Below are 15,499 nucleotides of genomic sequence, written 5' to 3'. Positions count from 1 at the left end.
TTTATTTGTCTACATCAATCTCAAATTAATTTTCACTTCTAACAGAGCTGCAACTCGGGCATTGTCGATCACAGGACCATTACACTGTAAAGCTTGTTTGAGGGAAAACCCTGTCTGAGCAGAGCAGGGGACAGGAAGCTGTCAAGTGCGTCACATGGAGGGTGTTTCCTGCGAGCAGGGCGTCCATAATCAATGACCAAACACAGCAGCCAATCACAGGGCTCATGCTGATGAGGAGGCTTCAGCCCTCTGGACCTTCCTTATGAATCGGTTCTTTGCAGACTGACCGGATTTTAGCGGCGCACCCGGGAGGAAACTGCAGATCCCACTCCGACCTCAACACTTGAGAGACTTTTTCTACTCTTCACCTTAAGACCGAGAACCGGACCTGCTCGCCGCACACACTCTCAGGAATATCTCGCTTCTGTTCATCATCAGAGAAGATACAGATCCGAGGCTGTGGAGAAAGCGCTGATTCGCCTTCAGCTGATTTCTGATTTTTTTCTTTTCTGATTCTTGGGGAGGGGGGACTTAAATTTGACACAGACATGTCTGGTGATCAGAATCGGCGGTTCTGCGTGCTGTCTTGGGATCAGGTGCAGCGCTTGGACTCGATCCTTGGGGAGGCTGTGCCCATCCACGGCCGGGGGAACTTCCCCACTCTGTCCGTTCAACCCCGGCAGATTGTTCAGGTATTCACACACAGTCACGTTTCATACATTTGAATTTAACTGTTTGACTATATGACAGTTCAAATAAACCTGTCAGTACTGCTTAATAAATGCCACTGATTTCTCTTCAAGTAGGTACAAGTCTGTGAAGTCAAACATATGTGTGTGCGTGTGTTTTAATTTTATTACTGTAATGCATTTTTGCATTAAATTAAAAAATCAAACAGTATTTTTTTTTCTTTAACTAACTGGAGACCCCTCAACGACCCCTGGTGGCCTGCAAATCTCACTTTGACAGTAGATGTAACTTTTATATGTTGGTTTTGATCCAGGCCTGTTCTTATTGTCCTTATAGTGGGACAAGCTTTAATGAATAAAAAGAAATTCCTTCCTCAAGAGAGAAACTACGATTTTTAGCATTGACAGTATATGGTGTTTATCTATAGGCACCGTAAGAAACAGTTCCAGATAAAAGATGCAGATTTTTCCAAGTGTCCATCGTATTTAAACAGCACGAGGGCATACAGTGAGGAACATGCTGCCTTTTACTGGCTACTAGTTTTGCTTAGAATATTTGAAAAACAGATTTCCAGACACCCTCCGCATTCCCAGCTTCTTATACGTTGTGGCCAGATTGCATTTCAAATCCCCCGTGGCGTCCCCAGACAGCTGGCTGTGCATTAATGTGAGGAGAAAATGGCATGTTAGAGTTTCCAAATGAACATATAGCTGTAACGAGATCCCCTTTCTCCCCGCATTTCATTTACATCCATCTTGACATATTCAACATGATCCAAAGGAGCACGTGAAGCTTCATGCTTGTGGTTGTGGAAACATGAACGCTCCACTGGACACACAGTGAGGCTTAAACGCAGGTTTTGGGACCAGAATGTGATAATTTTTCCTCTGGATTTGTGGAAACACAGCATACTTTTATTTTGCTAAAATCTGATAGATTAATTTAGTTGTAGGCTGAGCGTCGAATCACGAATGAATCTCCTGGCACGACAAATGAGAGTATCCTAATAATTTGTACTGATCCATTTTCTGCCATGCATTACTAGAGGCATGAGTGAGACTAGTCACATCCACCGCAGCATCACGAAGGACTAGAGTCCAGCAAGTCACAGCTGTAACTGTAGATTAAGATAATAGCACCTGCTGTTTTTTTTTATTGCTTCACAACTCTGACCTGTGGCTCACAGAATCTTCTAGACTACCGCTTTGGTTATCACTCGTTAATATTTCTTTAAAGACGCGAGACAGACTAGACTGGAGTTTTGTTTCTGGGGAGTTTTGGCCTTAAGCCAGAAGAGTAATACCTCCGCTTCAAGGGAGCAGGGGAAGGGGGGGTGGTTAAACCACTCACCTGTATCCACGCATGTATAGCTGAGGAAATGTATTAAGTGCAGGCCTGACCAGGATTTTGCACTGACATATCAGGACGCCGCAGAAGCACTTAAAAACCACATTCTTATTGCTTCTGATAGGAATCTGAACCCGGTCGGCGGCACTTTACAGCTCTACGACTAAAACGCTCCTGCTGCTGAATTACTGCTCATGATTTTGTTCCCCCTCTCTTCCTGTAACGAGGAGTTGACTTGTCTTCAACCGTTTATCTGCGAGTAGCCTGACCCAGTATGTATAAATAGAGCCGTCATGTTATCTGATCACCATGGGAAAGAGAGTTAACGCTCACTAATCTGACGGGTCAGCGCCGATCGAGAGATTTAGGATTGCATGCAAGTGTGCGCTGCTGGTTTTGCGGTTTGGCTTGTCTGCAGTTATTTGCTAAGTAGAAATTATTGTGTGTTAAGTACAGCTTATACATATAGTCACTAAGACATATTTACAGTCCGCTACGTGTGTCAACTTTGGTATGAAGTCCACCTGTTGTGTATACAATGAATATGACAAAGTCTCATGTGCAAACAAGGAAGCTGCAGCAGGTTGTTTCCACTGAGTGCTTTCGTCACTTTCAAACGTTTAATGAGTATGTCGTGTTCGTATCATGGCACGTAAGCACGGTCGTCAAGATGCCGTGTTATATTTGCCCAGTGACGGCGATGTGAACATAGGTCAGGTTAATTAATCTGTCAGGTGTAGTTGTACAGGTCACCAAGACAGAGAAAGAGAAAACAACCAACTGACGTACATTTGTGCCAAGTTTTTCTTGTGGTTTGGACACCATTGATCCCATGTCAAGTTCCTATCTCTGAATTGGTTACATGTCAGGATTATTAATCTTATCACTGTGACTGTGATAAGATGGGACAATCTGACCCACAGGGAGGTGGACCCGGAGTACACAGACTTGCCATCTCTGCAGTTACTTTTTAGGTTTCATTTCAGACTGATGGTGATGAAATGGACTTTTGTGAGCAGTGGTATTGATCTTGCCTTCACAAACTATTGATTTCCACTAAGCCCATGTGGAGCTTACTTGGACGTATTTCAACTGACTCAAGCCTTTTAGGATGTGTTTGTGTGTCACTTCTGCAACTAAAGTTTTTTACTCTAATGTACATAAAAGAAAGTATGCATATCATAAGTAACACGGTGGGTGTCTCATCCTTGTCCAGGTGGTGCGAGCGAGGCTGGAAGAGCGAGGCGTGTGTGTTAAGGACGTGAGGTTGAACGGCTCGGCGGCCAGCCACGTGCTCCATCAGGACTCCGGACTGGGCTACAAGGACCTCGACCTGATCTTCGGTGTGTCCCTAAAAGACGACCAGGCCTTCCGCCTGGTGAAAGATGTTGTGCTGGACTGCCTGTTGGACTTCCTGCCAGCCGGGGTCTCTAAGGAGCGCATCACAGCCCTGACCCTCAAAGAGGCCTACGTACAGAAACTGGTGAAAGTCTGTAATGACACAGACCGCTGGAGCCTGATCTCGCTGTCCAACAACACGGGGAAGAATGTGGAGCTTAAGTTCGTGGACTCTTTACGACGGCAGTTTGAATTCAGCGTGGACTCCTTCCAGATTTGCCTCGACTCCCTGCTCTTGTTCGACCGCTGCTCTGAGACGGCCATGTCCGAGAGCTTTCACCCCACTGTGATCGGGGAGAGCGTGTACGGGGACTTCAAGGAGGCCATGGACCACCTGTGTCAGAGGACGATAGCTACACGCAGCCCCGAAGAAATCCGCGGAGGAGGCCTGTTGAAGTACTGCCACCTGCGGGTGCGGGGGTTTAGACCCTCCTCAGAATCGGACATGAAGCAGATGCAGCGCTACATGTGCTCGCGCTTCTTCATTGACTTCCCTGACATAGGTGAGCAGCAGAGGAAGCTGGAGGCTTACCTGCAGAACCACTTCGCCGGGATGGAGCACAAACGGTACGAGTGCCTGATGACTCTGCACCAAGTGGTCAACGAGAGCACCGTGTGCCTGATGGGCCACGAGAGGCGCCAGACGCTCAGCCTCATCTCCATGCTGGCGCTGAAGGTGCTAGCTGAGCAGAACGCCATCCCCACCGTCACGAACGTCACGTGTTACTACCAGCCAGCGCCGTACGTGCAGGACATCAACTTCAGTAATTACTACATTGCACACGTGCAGCCGCCGCAGGTCGCAGCGTGCAGTAATTCATATCAGACTTGGCTGCCTTGCAGCTGAACTGGTGCGGCAGCTCAGAGCTCGGTGCGTCTCCGCCGCGGAGTGGAAAACGCACCAGAAAGAAACCGACGTTTGCCAAATGTGACTTAACTGAAACAATCCTGTACTGCTGTACATCTGATTGAGCCGACACATAACGTTTCTCACTCGTTTTCTCTTGCAAAACATCTGTAAGATTGCTGGTCATTTCTGAGATGTAGCGATGGTATCTTATTTAAGTTAAAAAAACGGAAAAAAAAGAAAAGAAAAAAGAAAGTCTTTAAAAAAAACTTTATATACATATGTCAGAAATACATTTTTGAGGAAACAAACATTGAAGCTGGTGTTATTTTCATACCCTGGCTCTACTTTTTTTAAAATTACATGCCGGACCAAAGATGTATTTGTTGCTCAGAAAAGGGAATGTTGTTGTAATTCCAAGTGCCTAAAATGAACCATGAAATGTTCTAAAAACATCTGTAAAGTGAGAACTGTGCATTCAGTGTTTTCTAGATTACTCTGTCTCTCTTTTCAGGAACAGACGCATTTGTTTTTTGTGAGATTAAAAAAGGAAAAACCCCAGTTTTTCGTATTGTGGTTATTTTATGTTAACTGTGGTCCGTGATGATTGTCGACATTTTAATCTTTGGTTCTGAGGGCTGCAGTTAGTTTAAAATGGCCTTTATATGAGCCACTTCAGCATTTGCTCGGCTAAGTCGCATAAACTCACGTGATCGCCAAAATCGGCACACTTTCATTAAATGTGAAACGCTTTGGCCACAAACTAACACGCAGACTCCGACACGGCTTTGCCCACCTTTCTACTTTATGGATGGATGCATGGTTGTTTGCCCTAAACTTGATAAGCTGATGACAAGAAGTTGATTCATTTCCAGTAGCCAGGCCCATTGAAATGCATATACTGCCTGCTGGAGTGAGTTGGATTTGTTAAACTGGGGCTGAGGATCCATTACAATCTGAGGACATGAACCATAAGGAGGCTTTTCTAAAGCACAATGGCTTCTCTCTCCTCTGTGACACTAAAGCTTTTTAACAAAGGCTGGCTTGTTCTCCCACCCATGTTACCGCTGGAAAACCCAGCCCTGTTTGCTTGACTAATACTATATCTCTGTCATTTTCCCCCAGTCAGAACCAAAAACCTTTACAGACGCACGGGCATAGTCGTATTCGTTAGAAGACACAGTTTATACAGATTATTAGCAGACTCTACTTTCAGAGGCCCTGCTCTTGTCGTTTCTGCCAATAATTGCATTTACTCTGAAAAACGCGCTAAAACACCCCTCCCCCCCAAAAAACAGTTCATTTCACCACATGCAACTCGCACACATTCACTCTTTTTCGTGACATTGATGTTGAAAGGCAGCATCAGAAATGTGGTATTCCTCAAGACTAAATATACACAGGCCTATCTCTGCACAAATCTGCTAAATACAGGGTATTGCTCTCGGTTGCCGTGTCAGTTCACTGGGGGAACGGTGCTGCAGCCAATATAAAGCACAGTAAGCCTGCTAATGTTTCTAATATGGAATTCTTTCACCCTAGTCATATTCTCCTGCACACATGGACAGATTAACCTGTTACTGCCCCCCCCACCCGCCACCCACCCGCCCTCGCAGTAACGTATATAAAGCCTTTAATCTCTGCTTTACCATTGTAGTCAGTTCTCCGTTGGAATTTGTGTTATTGGCCTGAGCACAACTTGAATGTGGGCACGATATAAGACCAAACAATAGGGGTCCTAAAGATAAAAAAAAAAAAAATACAGACTTATAAAGTACCTACCTATGCTAATTCAACTTATTATACTGTGCATAGGTATTGCAAATCCTCTAACGCTTTGTTAATCAAATTACCGAAACCAAGTGACATGCAGTGAACTGTGAGATTTTTTTTAACCATCTTGATCACTTTGCAGTGAAGAGCAGCAGAGTGCACGGTGCAGTGATGCTTCTCCCATATTTGTAAAAGCTCGACTGATTTGTCATTAGTTGAGTGCAATAGTGAATGAGGGCGCAAACCTTAAACCTTTGCAGGTTGCAACACACTCCATGATGCCATTTGCATGTTTGGGGTTATGGCTTTTTTGTGACGCTAAATTTGGGTGTGCAAATGACATTATGTTTCCTAATGGTCTTTTCTCATTAGCCGAAAGATTATTATCAAGTTCTGAGTAAGTGAGCAGGAAAGGTTTATCGGTAATAATCACTGGCTCTGTTTTTTTTTTAGCCGAAGGAACCAAGACTTCAGAGTTCATGCTTGTTGCCTCAGATAATGCTTGCACATGCTTGACGCACTCTCACCTTTTTTTTTTTATGGTTATTAAGTGAATATTGATTATTAAAATAGTTGGACTGGCTACTATCTTAAACTCTGATGTATACATGAATAAAGAAACATTCTAAGGAGGAAAGAGGAACGAAGAGAAGTTTGCTGATACTGTTGATGGACTGAAGGGAAACCAAAAAAAAAAAAACAACAACTGTCCGATACCGCTCATTAAAATTATTTTTATCAAATGCCATTTCAAGATGAGGTGGAAATGTGATCCAGGGATAATAATGTGAGATCTTGCAGACATTTATTTTAGGCTTTAATGTGGAGTGTGTGTGTGGGCTGAGGTTCTGTGCACATGTCTGTGTGAAACCGTCGTGATGACAGGACAGAGACGCAGTAATGACAGAGATTTCACAATTTCTTGCCACAACACAAATCAAACTCACCCTGGCCTGGTATGTATGCTATTACCTCTCCTGAGAGAGGGTTTATGCACCCAGGGGAGATATTAAAATGTCCCACTTACCCATTATCTGCAGGGAGTTTCTCACTCTGCACCCTGTGTTTGTTGTCTGTTTTCTTTTCACGTTGTCTCCCTTGATGCAAGACAATTTTATCAGACAAGCCTGATCAGGCTGACCTGAGTCAGGATTTGGAGATGTTTTAAATTAAGCACATGACTGTGTGGATGTGACATCATCCCGAGGGTGCAAAGGGGAAACACATGTCTTCGTTGAACTGCGTGATTGGAGCAAGCTGACAGTTCAGCCTCAGGTGGTGATGTGATGTGTGTGAGTGGTGCTGTCGGTGTCTGTGTGCAGCGGAGGTGAAAAATGCACACACAGGTCATAACAAGCACAAACACAGCACAAAGAGAGGGCCTTCCACACAGCCGAGGCACCGCGACACCCTGGGTGCACTTTGACGCCGTCGTGGTTACAGCGATGTCTGTCAGGGCTTTAAACGATGAGCCGATACTAGCAGGTACGAACCTCGTTTCTCCAACTTTCAAACATGAAAACAGAGAATTCAACTAAAGTAGAACATGCAAAGTTGATCATGATAGTAGCAGGATCTGAAATCTCACTTGCCAGTTCATTAGGTACAACTGAATGCATTCTAATACATATAATAGTCCTGCTAAATCTCAGCTTCATAGAGGCTTCAAACAATCAAGAAAGCTACTGATTCAAGCTGTAGTTTGTAGCACTTTTTAACGGTGTTGTGTTGTACTGATATATGTTTCTATTATTTTATTTTGAGAACCCCATTTTAACTGCTTACACTGAATGTTAGAACTCTCGTGAAGGAGGATTTAGTGCAGGACTGCTGCAGCTGAATGCATTCATTTTCACTAGTGTACCTAATGAAATGGCAAATGAGTGAGTAAGTGTTACATTTTTTGGCGTTGATGCATGGAAGCCTTCTCACGTATACGCGTGATGAAGGTTTCAAGGTTAAAAAACAATCACCCTGCCCCAGAAAGCAAAGACTGAGGAGAGCTCAGCAGGGTTCGGCTGCAGATGGACAATGGTTTGACCAAAGCTGTGAATCATCAGAGCGGTGTGTGTGTGTGTGTTTGTCAAGTGTGTGTCTGTGTTCATTTAGAAAGTGATGTCATTATGTCCAGATGGAACACGCTAGAAAATGCCAGTGCAAACCGGACAGTCTCCACGGGGGGAGGTGGGAGGTGGGAAGTGAAGGTTGGGACGGTGTAATTTGAAGTTGTGTGTGTGTGTGTGTGTGTGTGTGTGTGCGTCGAGGTACCAAGATAGCCCGCAGGAAAGAGAAACGGAATCTGTTATTTCACTTCAGGGAGTGTAGGGTGTCACCGCAGATGCTAGCTGCTGCTGGAGACGCAAAAGTGCGAGAGACACTCGCACACAGGGAGAGCCAGCGCTGAGCATTCCTGGCATTACAGCTCGCTGACAAACAATCCTAACTTTATCCAGAGAGCCGAGCCAACTGAATGGCTGCAGTGTGTGGAGTTTACCCACTGAGGGGGGCAGTGCCCAGCCCCGATCCTCCACTCTGTACCCCATCCAAACACTACAATGTCTGAGGTGGAACTGTCAGCTCAGTTTATCATCACCACTGTTCAATCAATAAACCGGTTATTTGCTAAAATTACAGTGTCCGCTCTCATTGAACATTCGGCAAATGGTGTTTGGTTTTAAGATTTAAACACACAAGCACGCTCGCGAGCAGCGACAGACACGTGAGCACGCGCGTCTGCAGCTATTCATGAAACCGTTTTGTCGGTAGGAATTAAAAAGGGATGAAAAGGTGAAAGCGCAAATTTAACAAAAGGCCACAGTCGACGTAAATAAGATAAAAGAATTCATACACAGACAAGTGAATGAATTCAGCACTACAGCCGTGTGACACACTGATTCAGACACAAATTAAGGTTTAAATTGACATTTATCAGTAAGGAATTGCCAGCATGTACAGCACGTAAACATTTGACTAAATGTGGTCAAATCTCAAGTTACAACCGTGGATGATCTATGTTAATTGACACGTATACAACATACACAGGCTTGAAAAAGTAAGCGACTCCTCATAAGAAGCATTTTCTAACCAGACAAAACAGCGACTTCAGATTCTTCCCACGGATAAACATTTGTCTGCAAAAAGCACGGAAGTTTTACAAACTAATAAAGACTTTAAACTGATCCGCTGTTTTAGTCAATTTGAAACGATGGATTTTTCAAACAATGAGGATATGAAGTGGTAAATCTGCCACAGCTGTGTCTGTAAACTGAATATGTTTTGTGTTTTGCAGTCCCCTGGGATGAGGATTAAAAATCTGTTCTCAAATAAACTGTTAATCTTTTTTTCTTTTTCTTTTGGTCATATTCCCAGAAGAGGCCGGCTAGTAATACCGTTTCTAAAAAGGATCTTGTCCTTTATTCCTGTTCGGACATCGAGTTTTAATTGTTACGAGGCCAATCTTTACTTTCAAATCACAGAAGGACAAAGGTGACAATTCAAATGTCTTTTATCCATAGACTCCTGTGTTTTATTTTGCCTCACTGTTGTGGAACTGTAATTGACTGAATTTGTCGTATGGTTAGGCTAATAGTCGTTTTTTGACTTACAGTTACAACATCAATAACAAAAAATACCTATGTACTCGCTGAAAAAAGGATTTTTCTTGTTTTCCAAATACGTCCAAATATGTCATTGATGATTATGCTATTAGGCTAACGATAATGTACTTAGACTGTACTTGACATCTTCAGTTTCATAACACTGGACTGTCAACTGTCATCATGTAAAGTTCATGTGAAATAATAAACAGCGCTTAAAGGGGCCACATTGGAGGCTCTAAATGGATCTGGTGGTGACATTGTTTTACTCATAAGTGATGTAATGTTTCCTTTCCGAAATTTCTCCTGAAACACGATCAGAGGCACGCTTCACGAGTGCTCTCACTATAACCTTCCTGCCAGGTGGACGTCATGTGGAACTCATTAAGCAGGCAGCTTTTGCACCGGTGTCCCCCTTCCTGAATTCCTGGAACCAAACAGGAAGTGAAATGTTGAGAGAAGGCCTTGGTCGTGCCCTTCATCAACACTAGTCCAGAGGAGATCGCTGAACACCAACATGTGGGGTTTCCAAGAGGCAGATGACTCATGCGTGAGGACCTGGGTCCAATCTGATGTGGGTTTGTTTACTCAGGTCCCAGAGAACGTCTTGGTTCCACGTTTCAAGTTTTCCACATGTCCCAGAGTAACTCCTCATCCATGCCGCCCCGCAACCGCTGTCTGGCTTCCTCAACCCCCACAATCTGCCTCCCGCTGCGAGGGACTGGGGTTATTGGCTACCAGTCCACCGAGCACATCGGCTCGATCTGTTTATAATAATTCCATGGCTTTGTGTTGATATTAATCTCAGCGAAATCATTAAATGCTCCACGTCTTGATGTCGCTCCAAGGTCACTGGAGAAGGTTTGAGAATGGCAGTTTCCCGACTCAAAACCAACATTTCTATCAAACTACATTTGTCCTCTGTATGAAACTCAGATCATACGGAAAAAGACGTCTCATCAAAACACATAAATCAGTGATTTGTTTAGGCAGTGTGCATTTCATTTGTAAAACACATGCTCTTTGCTTCAAACCATATTCATCCGTGACATGTATCAACATCAACTATCAGGAAACTGTCAAAACTATCACGCCAGCCTCAGCAAAACTTTTCAGTTCTTTTCTTTTTCTCCAGTATCAGATTTAACATGTCAGCAGAATGTAGTTCAAGAATTCGGTGTAGCGTGGTATTTGTTCTTCTCTGTGCGAATTTAACAGTGTATTTTTAATTGAAGCATAAAAATACCACCATGTTTATCACATGTCATGACTTTCGTGCCTGGCGGGGATCATCAGAGGAAGAATTGACACCAGGTCTCAGTAATTCACTTGAAATGATTTTTAAAAACAAATATGATAATGAAACCAAATCAGATCAAGAGTTTAGCCGTGGAAAGTATAGCTCCTCGTGGCATACAACAACAGATCCCAATATAAAACCTTTCTGGTCCCAAACACGATCACAATGGATTTTCCATTTTATTACTCAAATGCATTTCCAAGCATTAAACCACACTTGTTAAACAGTCAGAGGTAGTAAATTATGAGCATGTAATTACCATTGTGTGTTCCAGCTGTTTTGCTGATAATTATGATTCATCTGCTGTCACTCAGCTTTTTATAGAGACATATAAAACTGAGGAGTTCCCTTTCTCATGAAATCATTTTGTCTGTCTACCAAACGGTTTAAGGTTTATTGTTGAAAGCCATGGCAGACAGTGCAACCCCAAGAAAAATACTTGGAAAAGAAAGTTATTTTCCTTTATGCGATAGGCTCAGTAACTTATCATTGCCTGTTATTTCGAATACCCAGCTCACACAGTGTTTTCCTGCTAATAAAAGAATTTTATATTGAAGCTATCCAGCGCACCATGTTGACTTTGGTCAGTTCATTATGTGCCTTGGACACTACTTTTTCCACTGGTTTTATCTTGACGGTCTGGACGTGTACAACCAGATCAAATGGATTTGGAACAACCTGCTTCATTCGCTTCTGTCAGCCTGCTTAGGATACAGACCTCTACTTTAGAGGATAAAATTAAAGATTTAGATGTTTGGACATAAGACCACAGGCCACATGATACTCCATTTCTTTGTGGCCATGCACTTAGTCAGCCTGTTTATCCTGCACACTCTCATGAAATACAATATTTTGAAATATTTTCGATAATGGCTTACATTTAATCAAAAGAATTCATGGTTATGATGTTGATGCCTAAATTACTTTACTAATAGAATCTATTATTGGCTACTGTGGTGTGCCCCAAGGCTCCGTTTTAGGCCCCATGTTATTTACATTGTATAAACATTAATTATTTGTTTTCACAAGAAAAAAACAAAACAACAACAACAAAAAAAAACAAGGACATCAACACCACCTAACTTATGTTGAAGTTAAGACACTATCCTTCTGAAGAGCAGCCAACTGTAACCTTTGGCATGCAGTCAAAGTGATGTAACTGAATAACCTGATTTCCACTCTCTAATTTGATTGGATAACATCGCTTTCCCTCATCTTCAAAATCTTTTTGTTTTCCTTCATCTGTTTTATTTCCACCGTTTCAGATCTTCAGGATTAGGAGCAGAAATTAAAATGTAAAGCACACATTGTTTCCATATGACCTGTCCTCAGAGAGTCTGAGCAGATGAATTAACCCTTTATGGGGCAAGGAACCGCATATGGTCACTTTGGCACACATTTTAACTTGTGCCCCTGTGCCTCTCAGCGAGGTCAAGAAGCATGTGGTTTTCATTCAGCCAATCAGAGAAGATCAAGGAAACATTCTCAGGTCAAATGTGGTCTAAAAGGTCCATCTCTGCTTGAACACTGAGCATAACAGCTTTATTAGGCACCAAGAATAAGTGTCCTAATGTTGCTCTTATGTTCTAATGGCCTAAATAGGTTTTACATTTGTTAACCACATACAGTCCATTCATCTTGATTTTTCTCCATGAAAATTAAAACATTTGAAAAATTTCACAAAAGTAAAAAAGTTTTCCTCTGGCCTACAATAACACTCAATGGTTGAAATTTAGAGTTTCCAAGTATTTCAATGAGTGCCCTATAAAGGGTTAAGGCACCTTGTCCTGGTCAAAGATGCACCCTCTGCTCTGAGACTCTTTGACCTCCCAGTCCCCACATAGAAGACAGAATATGTTTGTGTGCCATCATTGAGCCAAAACAGAAACAAATATACACATCAGCCTCTTCCACCTCCCCCAAAATGTGCAGAAACACACACACACACACACACACACACACACACACACATGGACAGGCATTAGTACATGTCCTGACATCATCACTGGAGACCTCTTGCTCATGACTTCACCCACGCTTTAACAAGTCTGCTTTTGTTAACCTTGGGGTAACCTCCAAGGCCATAAGGAGATTTTTTTTTATTTTATTTTTTTCCTCAGTGGCGCTCTTGGACAGGATTTTCTTTCCTCTGGGTCGCTGAAGTCTCATGTGGTAGCAATAAATTCCCCACAAACTTGAAACAAGCACAGCTGAAAGATGTTTAGATAGCCAAGCTATTTTTTTTTCTTATCATAACCCAACTTTCTTTCATTTGGATGTTTAGTTTAGTTTTGTGCCTGATTTAACTGTTTTATTACCTCCTACGTGGATCCAACTGAGAGGAAAAATACAGAGTAAATGATCAGAGTGGAGACGACACGCTGTGACTGTTCTGGCTGCAGCTGTCGTGACAAGAAGTTGAATCAACACACGCTTGTTGTTTTATTTGCCCGCACACTAATTCCATTTACCACTGTGCAATCTTTCAGACCATCAGTGAAGAAGCGCTAACTTCTCACAAAGCAGTGGTAGCAACAGGTGGCCCGAGAGCCGTGGCTGCAGCCCAGGGTAAGCATAAGCATAGCGGTTGATGCTCAACAAATACTGGAACCTACAATTCTCTGAATGATAGATTCTATTTATGTGAGATACTCTCATTTTATAGCCCCCCCCTCAGTTTATAGTGTCGTTTTTCTGTTAAAAATGCCCACGGTTGTAATACATCATCGGTTTTATTCACTCAGATTTGAGGAAGCTCCTTTTGACATTGTTCAGTTGTTACAGGCTTAACTTCACTCACTGCAGTCTGTTTAAATAATGTGTGAAAGTGGTGGAGTTCTGCTTTGAATTGACCTTAAAAACTGTGACGCTCTTTGCATTTGATAAAGCCGGTGAGGAAGTACGACGAGGTCTCACGGGTCTGCTAAATGACGCCTGTCAAGTCTGACATGAGAGGTCCAAGGAAGGGTTATAGTCATGTGAATTCTCCCCAAGTTTGTTTTTAGTTGCATGGTTCAGCTCGTGGAGGTCTGTTTCAGAAGTTATATTTGTGTAAACTGAAGTTGCCTTTGTGTGTTTGAGGAAGTACTGACACTCTTCTTTCTTTAAGATCTGGTTTCCATTTGATTTATGTCCTCCCATTGTTCTTAACATGTGAGTCACATTGGTGATTGATATTTCAGAGCTCTCGCAGACTCAACAGTTTTCCAGTGGATCCCTAAATCCCTTAACCTGAAGCAGGCTGCACATGACTGTGTATTTAGGTGTGTTTGTGCAGCACAGTTAAATTTGACTTCCTGCTTCCCTTAAGTCACAACAGATCATCTGCATTTCCAACAGAAGTAACCGCAAAAAGCTGCCAAGCCAGGAGCTAGTAGACGCTGCAGGTTTTGAACTACAGCGCGCTAATTGGATTAATCAAAAAGGAAACAAGACTAAGAGGAGATTTGCACACTAACACAATTTGCTCTGTTAGCATTGGAACTCTGCTTTGCCAGACGGCACAGTTTGATCCATGAAATGTGATGTTTGTAAACAGCTAGCTTATATACCAAGGAGTGCTGTTTTATTGAATCCCGCTTACAGTTTATAACCACTGTGGAGTTATTTGGCTCAGTGGCGTTGAAGCATGAAATTGCATGATTCTTCCTCTTCCAATCATGACAGACTGATTTGTTTCTTTATTTTGAGGGATTCTTTTCATCTCCTTTCTGTCACAAGCCAAGGGCATTATGCATTTGTTTGTCAGCATAAAGCTGAAGCTCAGGCACAAACGAAAAGAGATCAAATCGTAGCCTTGGGAAGAACCACAGGATCTTTTTGCAGACACACTATACAAATGACTCAGTGTCTGTCCTGTGAGCCAGCGTGTAATTGACGGGTCTGGATAAGTTATAGGACATATTTTATATATCCCTTGCCAGCCTTTTCTGCCTTTAAAGGCATCTTTTGGGTATTCTCTGTGCAGCTACAGAGTGAATCAATCCCTCTGTCTCATTGCTTCATAATCTACAGTCTGGAAGAAAGACTTTATGTGGGGTTAAACTTCTTCTCCTGCTCAGTGCATAATTCAGATTTAGCCCAGTTAGTCATTTAGTTATTTTGGTTGGATAGCATCTAACGGTGGCACCACCAGTTATTTTGGTTAAAGGTAGCCTAAAACTGTGGCACCACCAAAACAGTGTTGGATATGGCAGGTTTGGTGTGTGTGTGTGTGTGTGTGCGTGTGTGTGGCAGTAAATTAAAACTTAGACACAGCTGAAGGTACAAGGATGTTCTTAAAGTCTTTGGGTGGTCCAGCCTCTCAGGGAGCTCCAGCCTTCTTTTTTGCGAACACCGACACCGAACAGTGGTCATTATTAACAGACGAACCCACCCCACCAGGCTGGGACGCCACCTTCCAGCCAACTGCAGATGTGAACGTCTAAACAGTTCTCCCACTCTGTTTTGACGTGCTCTATTATAGGTTCCGCATCCTACACCAGATCCAGAAAAAAAAAAAAAAAAAAAAAATTGACAGCTAAATGAAATCATTCATTTTCTGGTCTG

General features: G+C 42.8%; 1 protein-coding gene across 1 annotated transcript; it reads left to right on the top strand.

The window, feature by feature from the left end:
• Positions 1–269: 269 nt before the first annotated feature.
• On the top strand, positions 270–4,843 carry tent5ba (terminal nucleotidyltransferase 5ba). The gene is made up of 2 exons (XM_047599479.1): positions 270–692; positions 3,254–4,843. The coding sequence occupies exons 1-2, from the start codon at positions 549–551 to the stop codon at positions 4,280–4,282; spliced, it is 1,173 nt and encodes a 390-aa protein (XP_047455435.1). The 5' UTR covers positions 270–548; the 3' UTR covers positions 4,283–4,843.
• Positions 4,844–15,499: the final 10,656 nt, after the last annotated feature.

This window comes from Mugil cephalus, chromosome 11, assembly GCF_022458985.1.
Source record: "Mugil cephalus isolate CIBA_MC_2020 chromosome 11, CIBA_Mcephalus_1.1, whole genome shotgun sequence".
NCBI classification, from domain to species: Eukaryota; Metazoa; Chordata; class Actinopteri; order Mugiliformes; family Mugilidae; genus Mugil; species Mugil cephalus.
The sequence above is the reverse complement of the archived record's forward strand: the minus strand, read 5'-3'. Positions and strand labels throughout refer to the sequence as shown.

What these genes read in the sequence shown, in the direction of transcription:
- tent5ba (XM_047599479.1), top strand. Translation starts at nt 549, where the DNA reads ATGTCTGGTGATCAGAATCGGCGGTTCTGCGTGCTGTCTTGGGATCAG. An exon ending in AACCCCGGCAGATTGTTCAG is followed by an intron (nt 693 to 3,253) that starts GTATTCACACAC and finishes ATCCTTGTCCAG; the next exon opens with GTGGTGCGAGCGAGGCTGGA.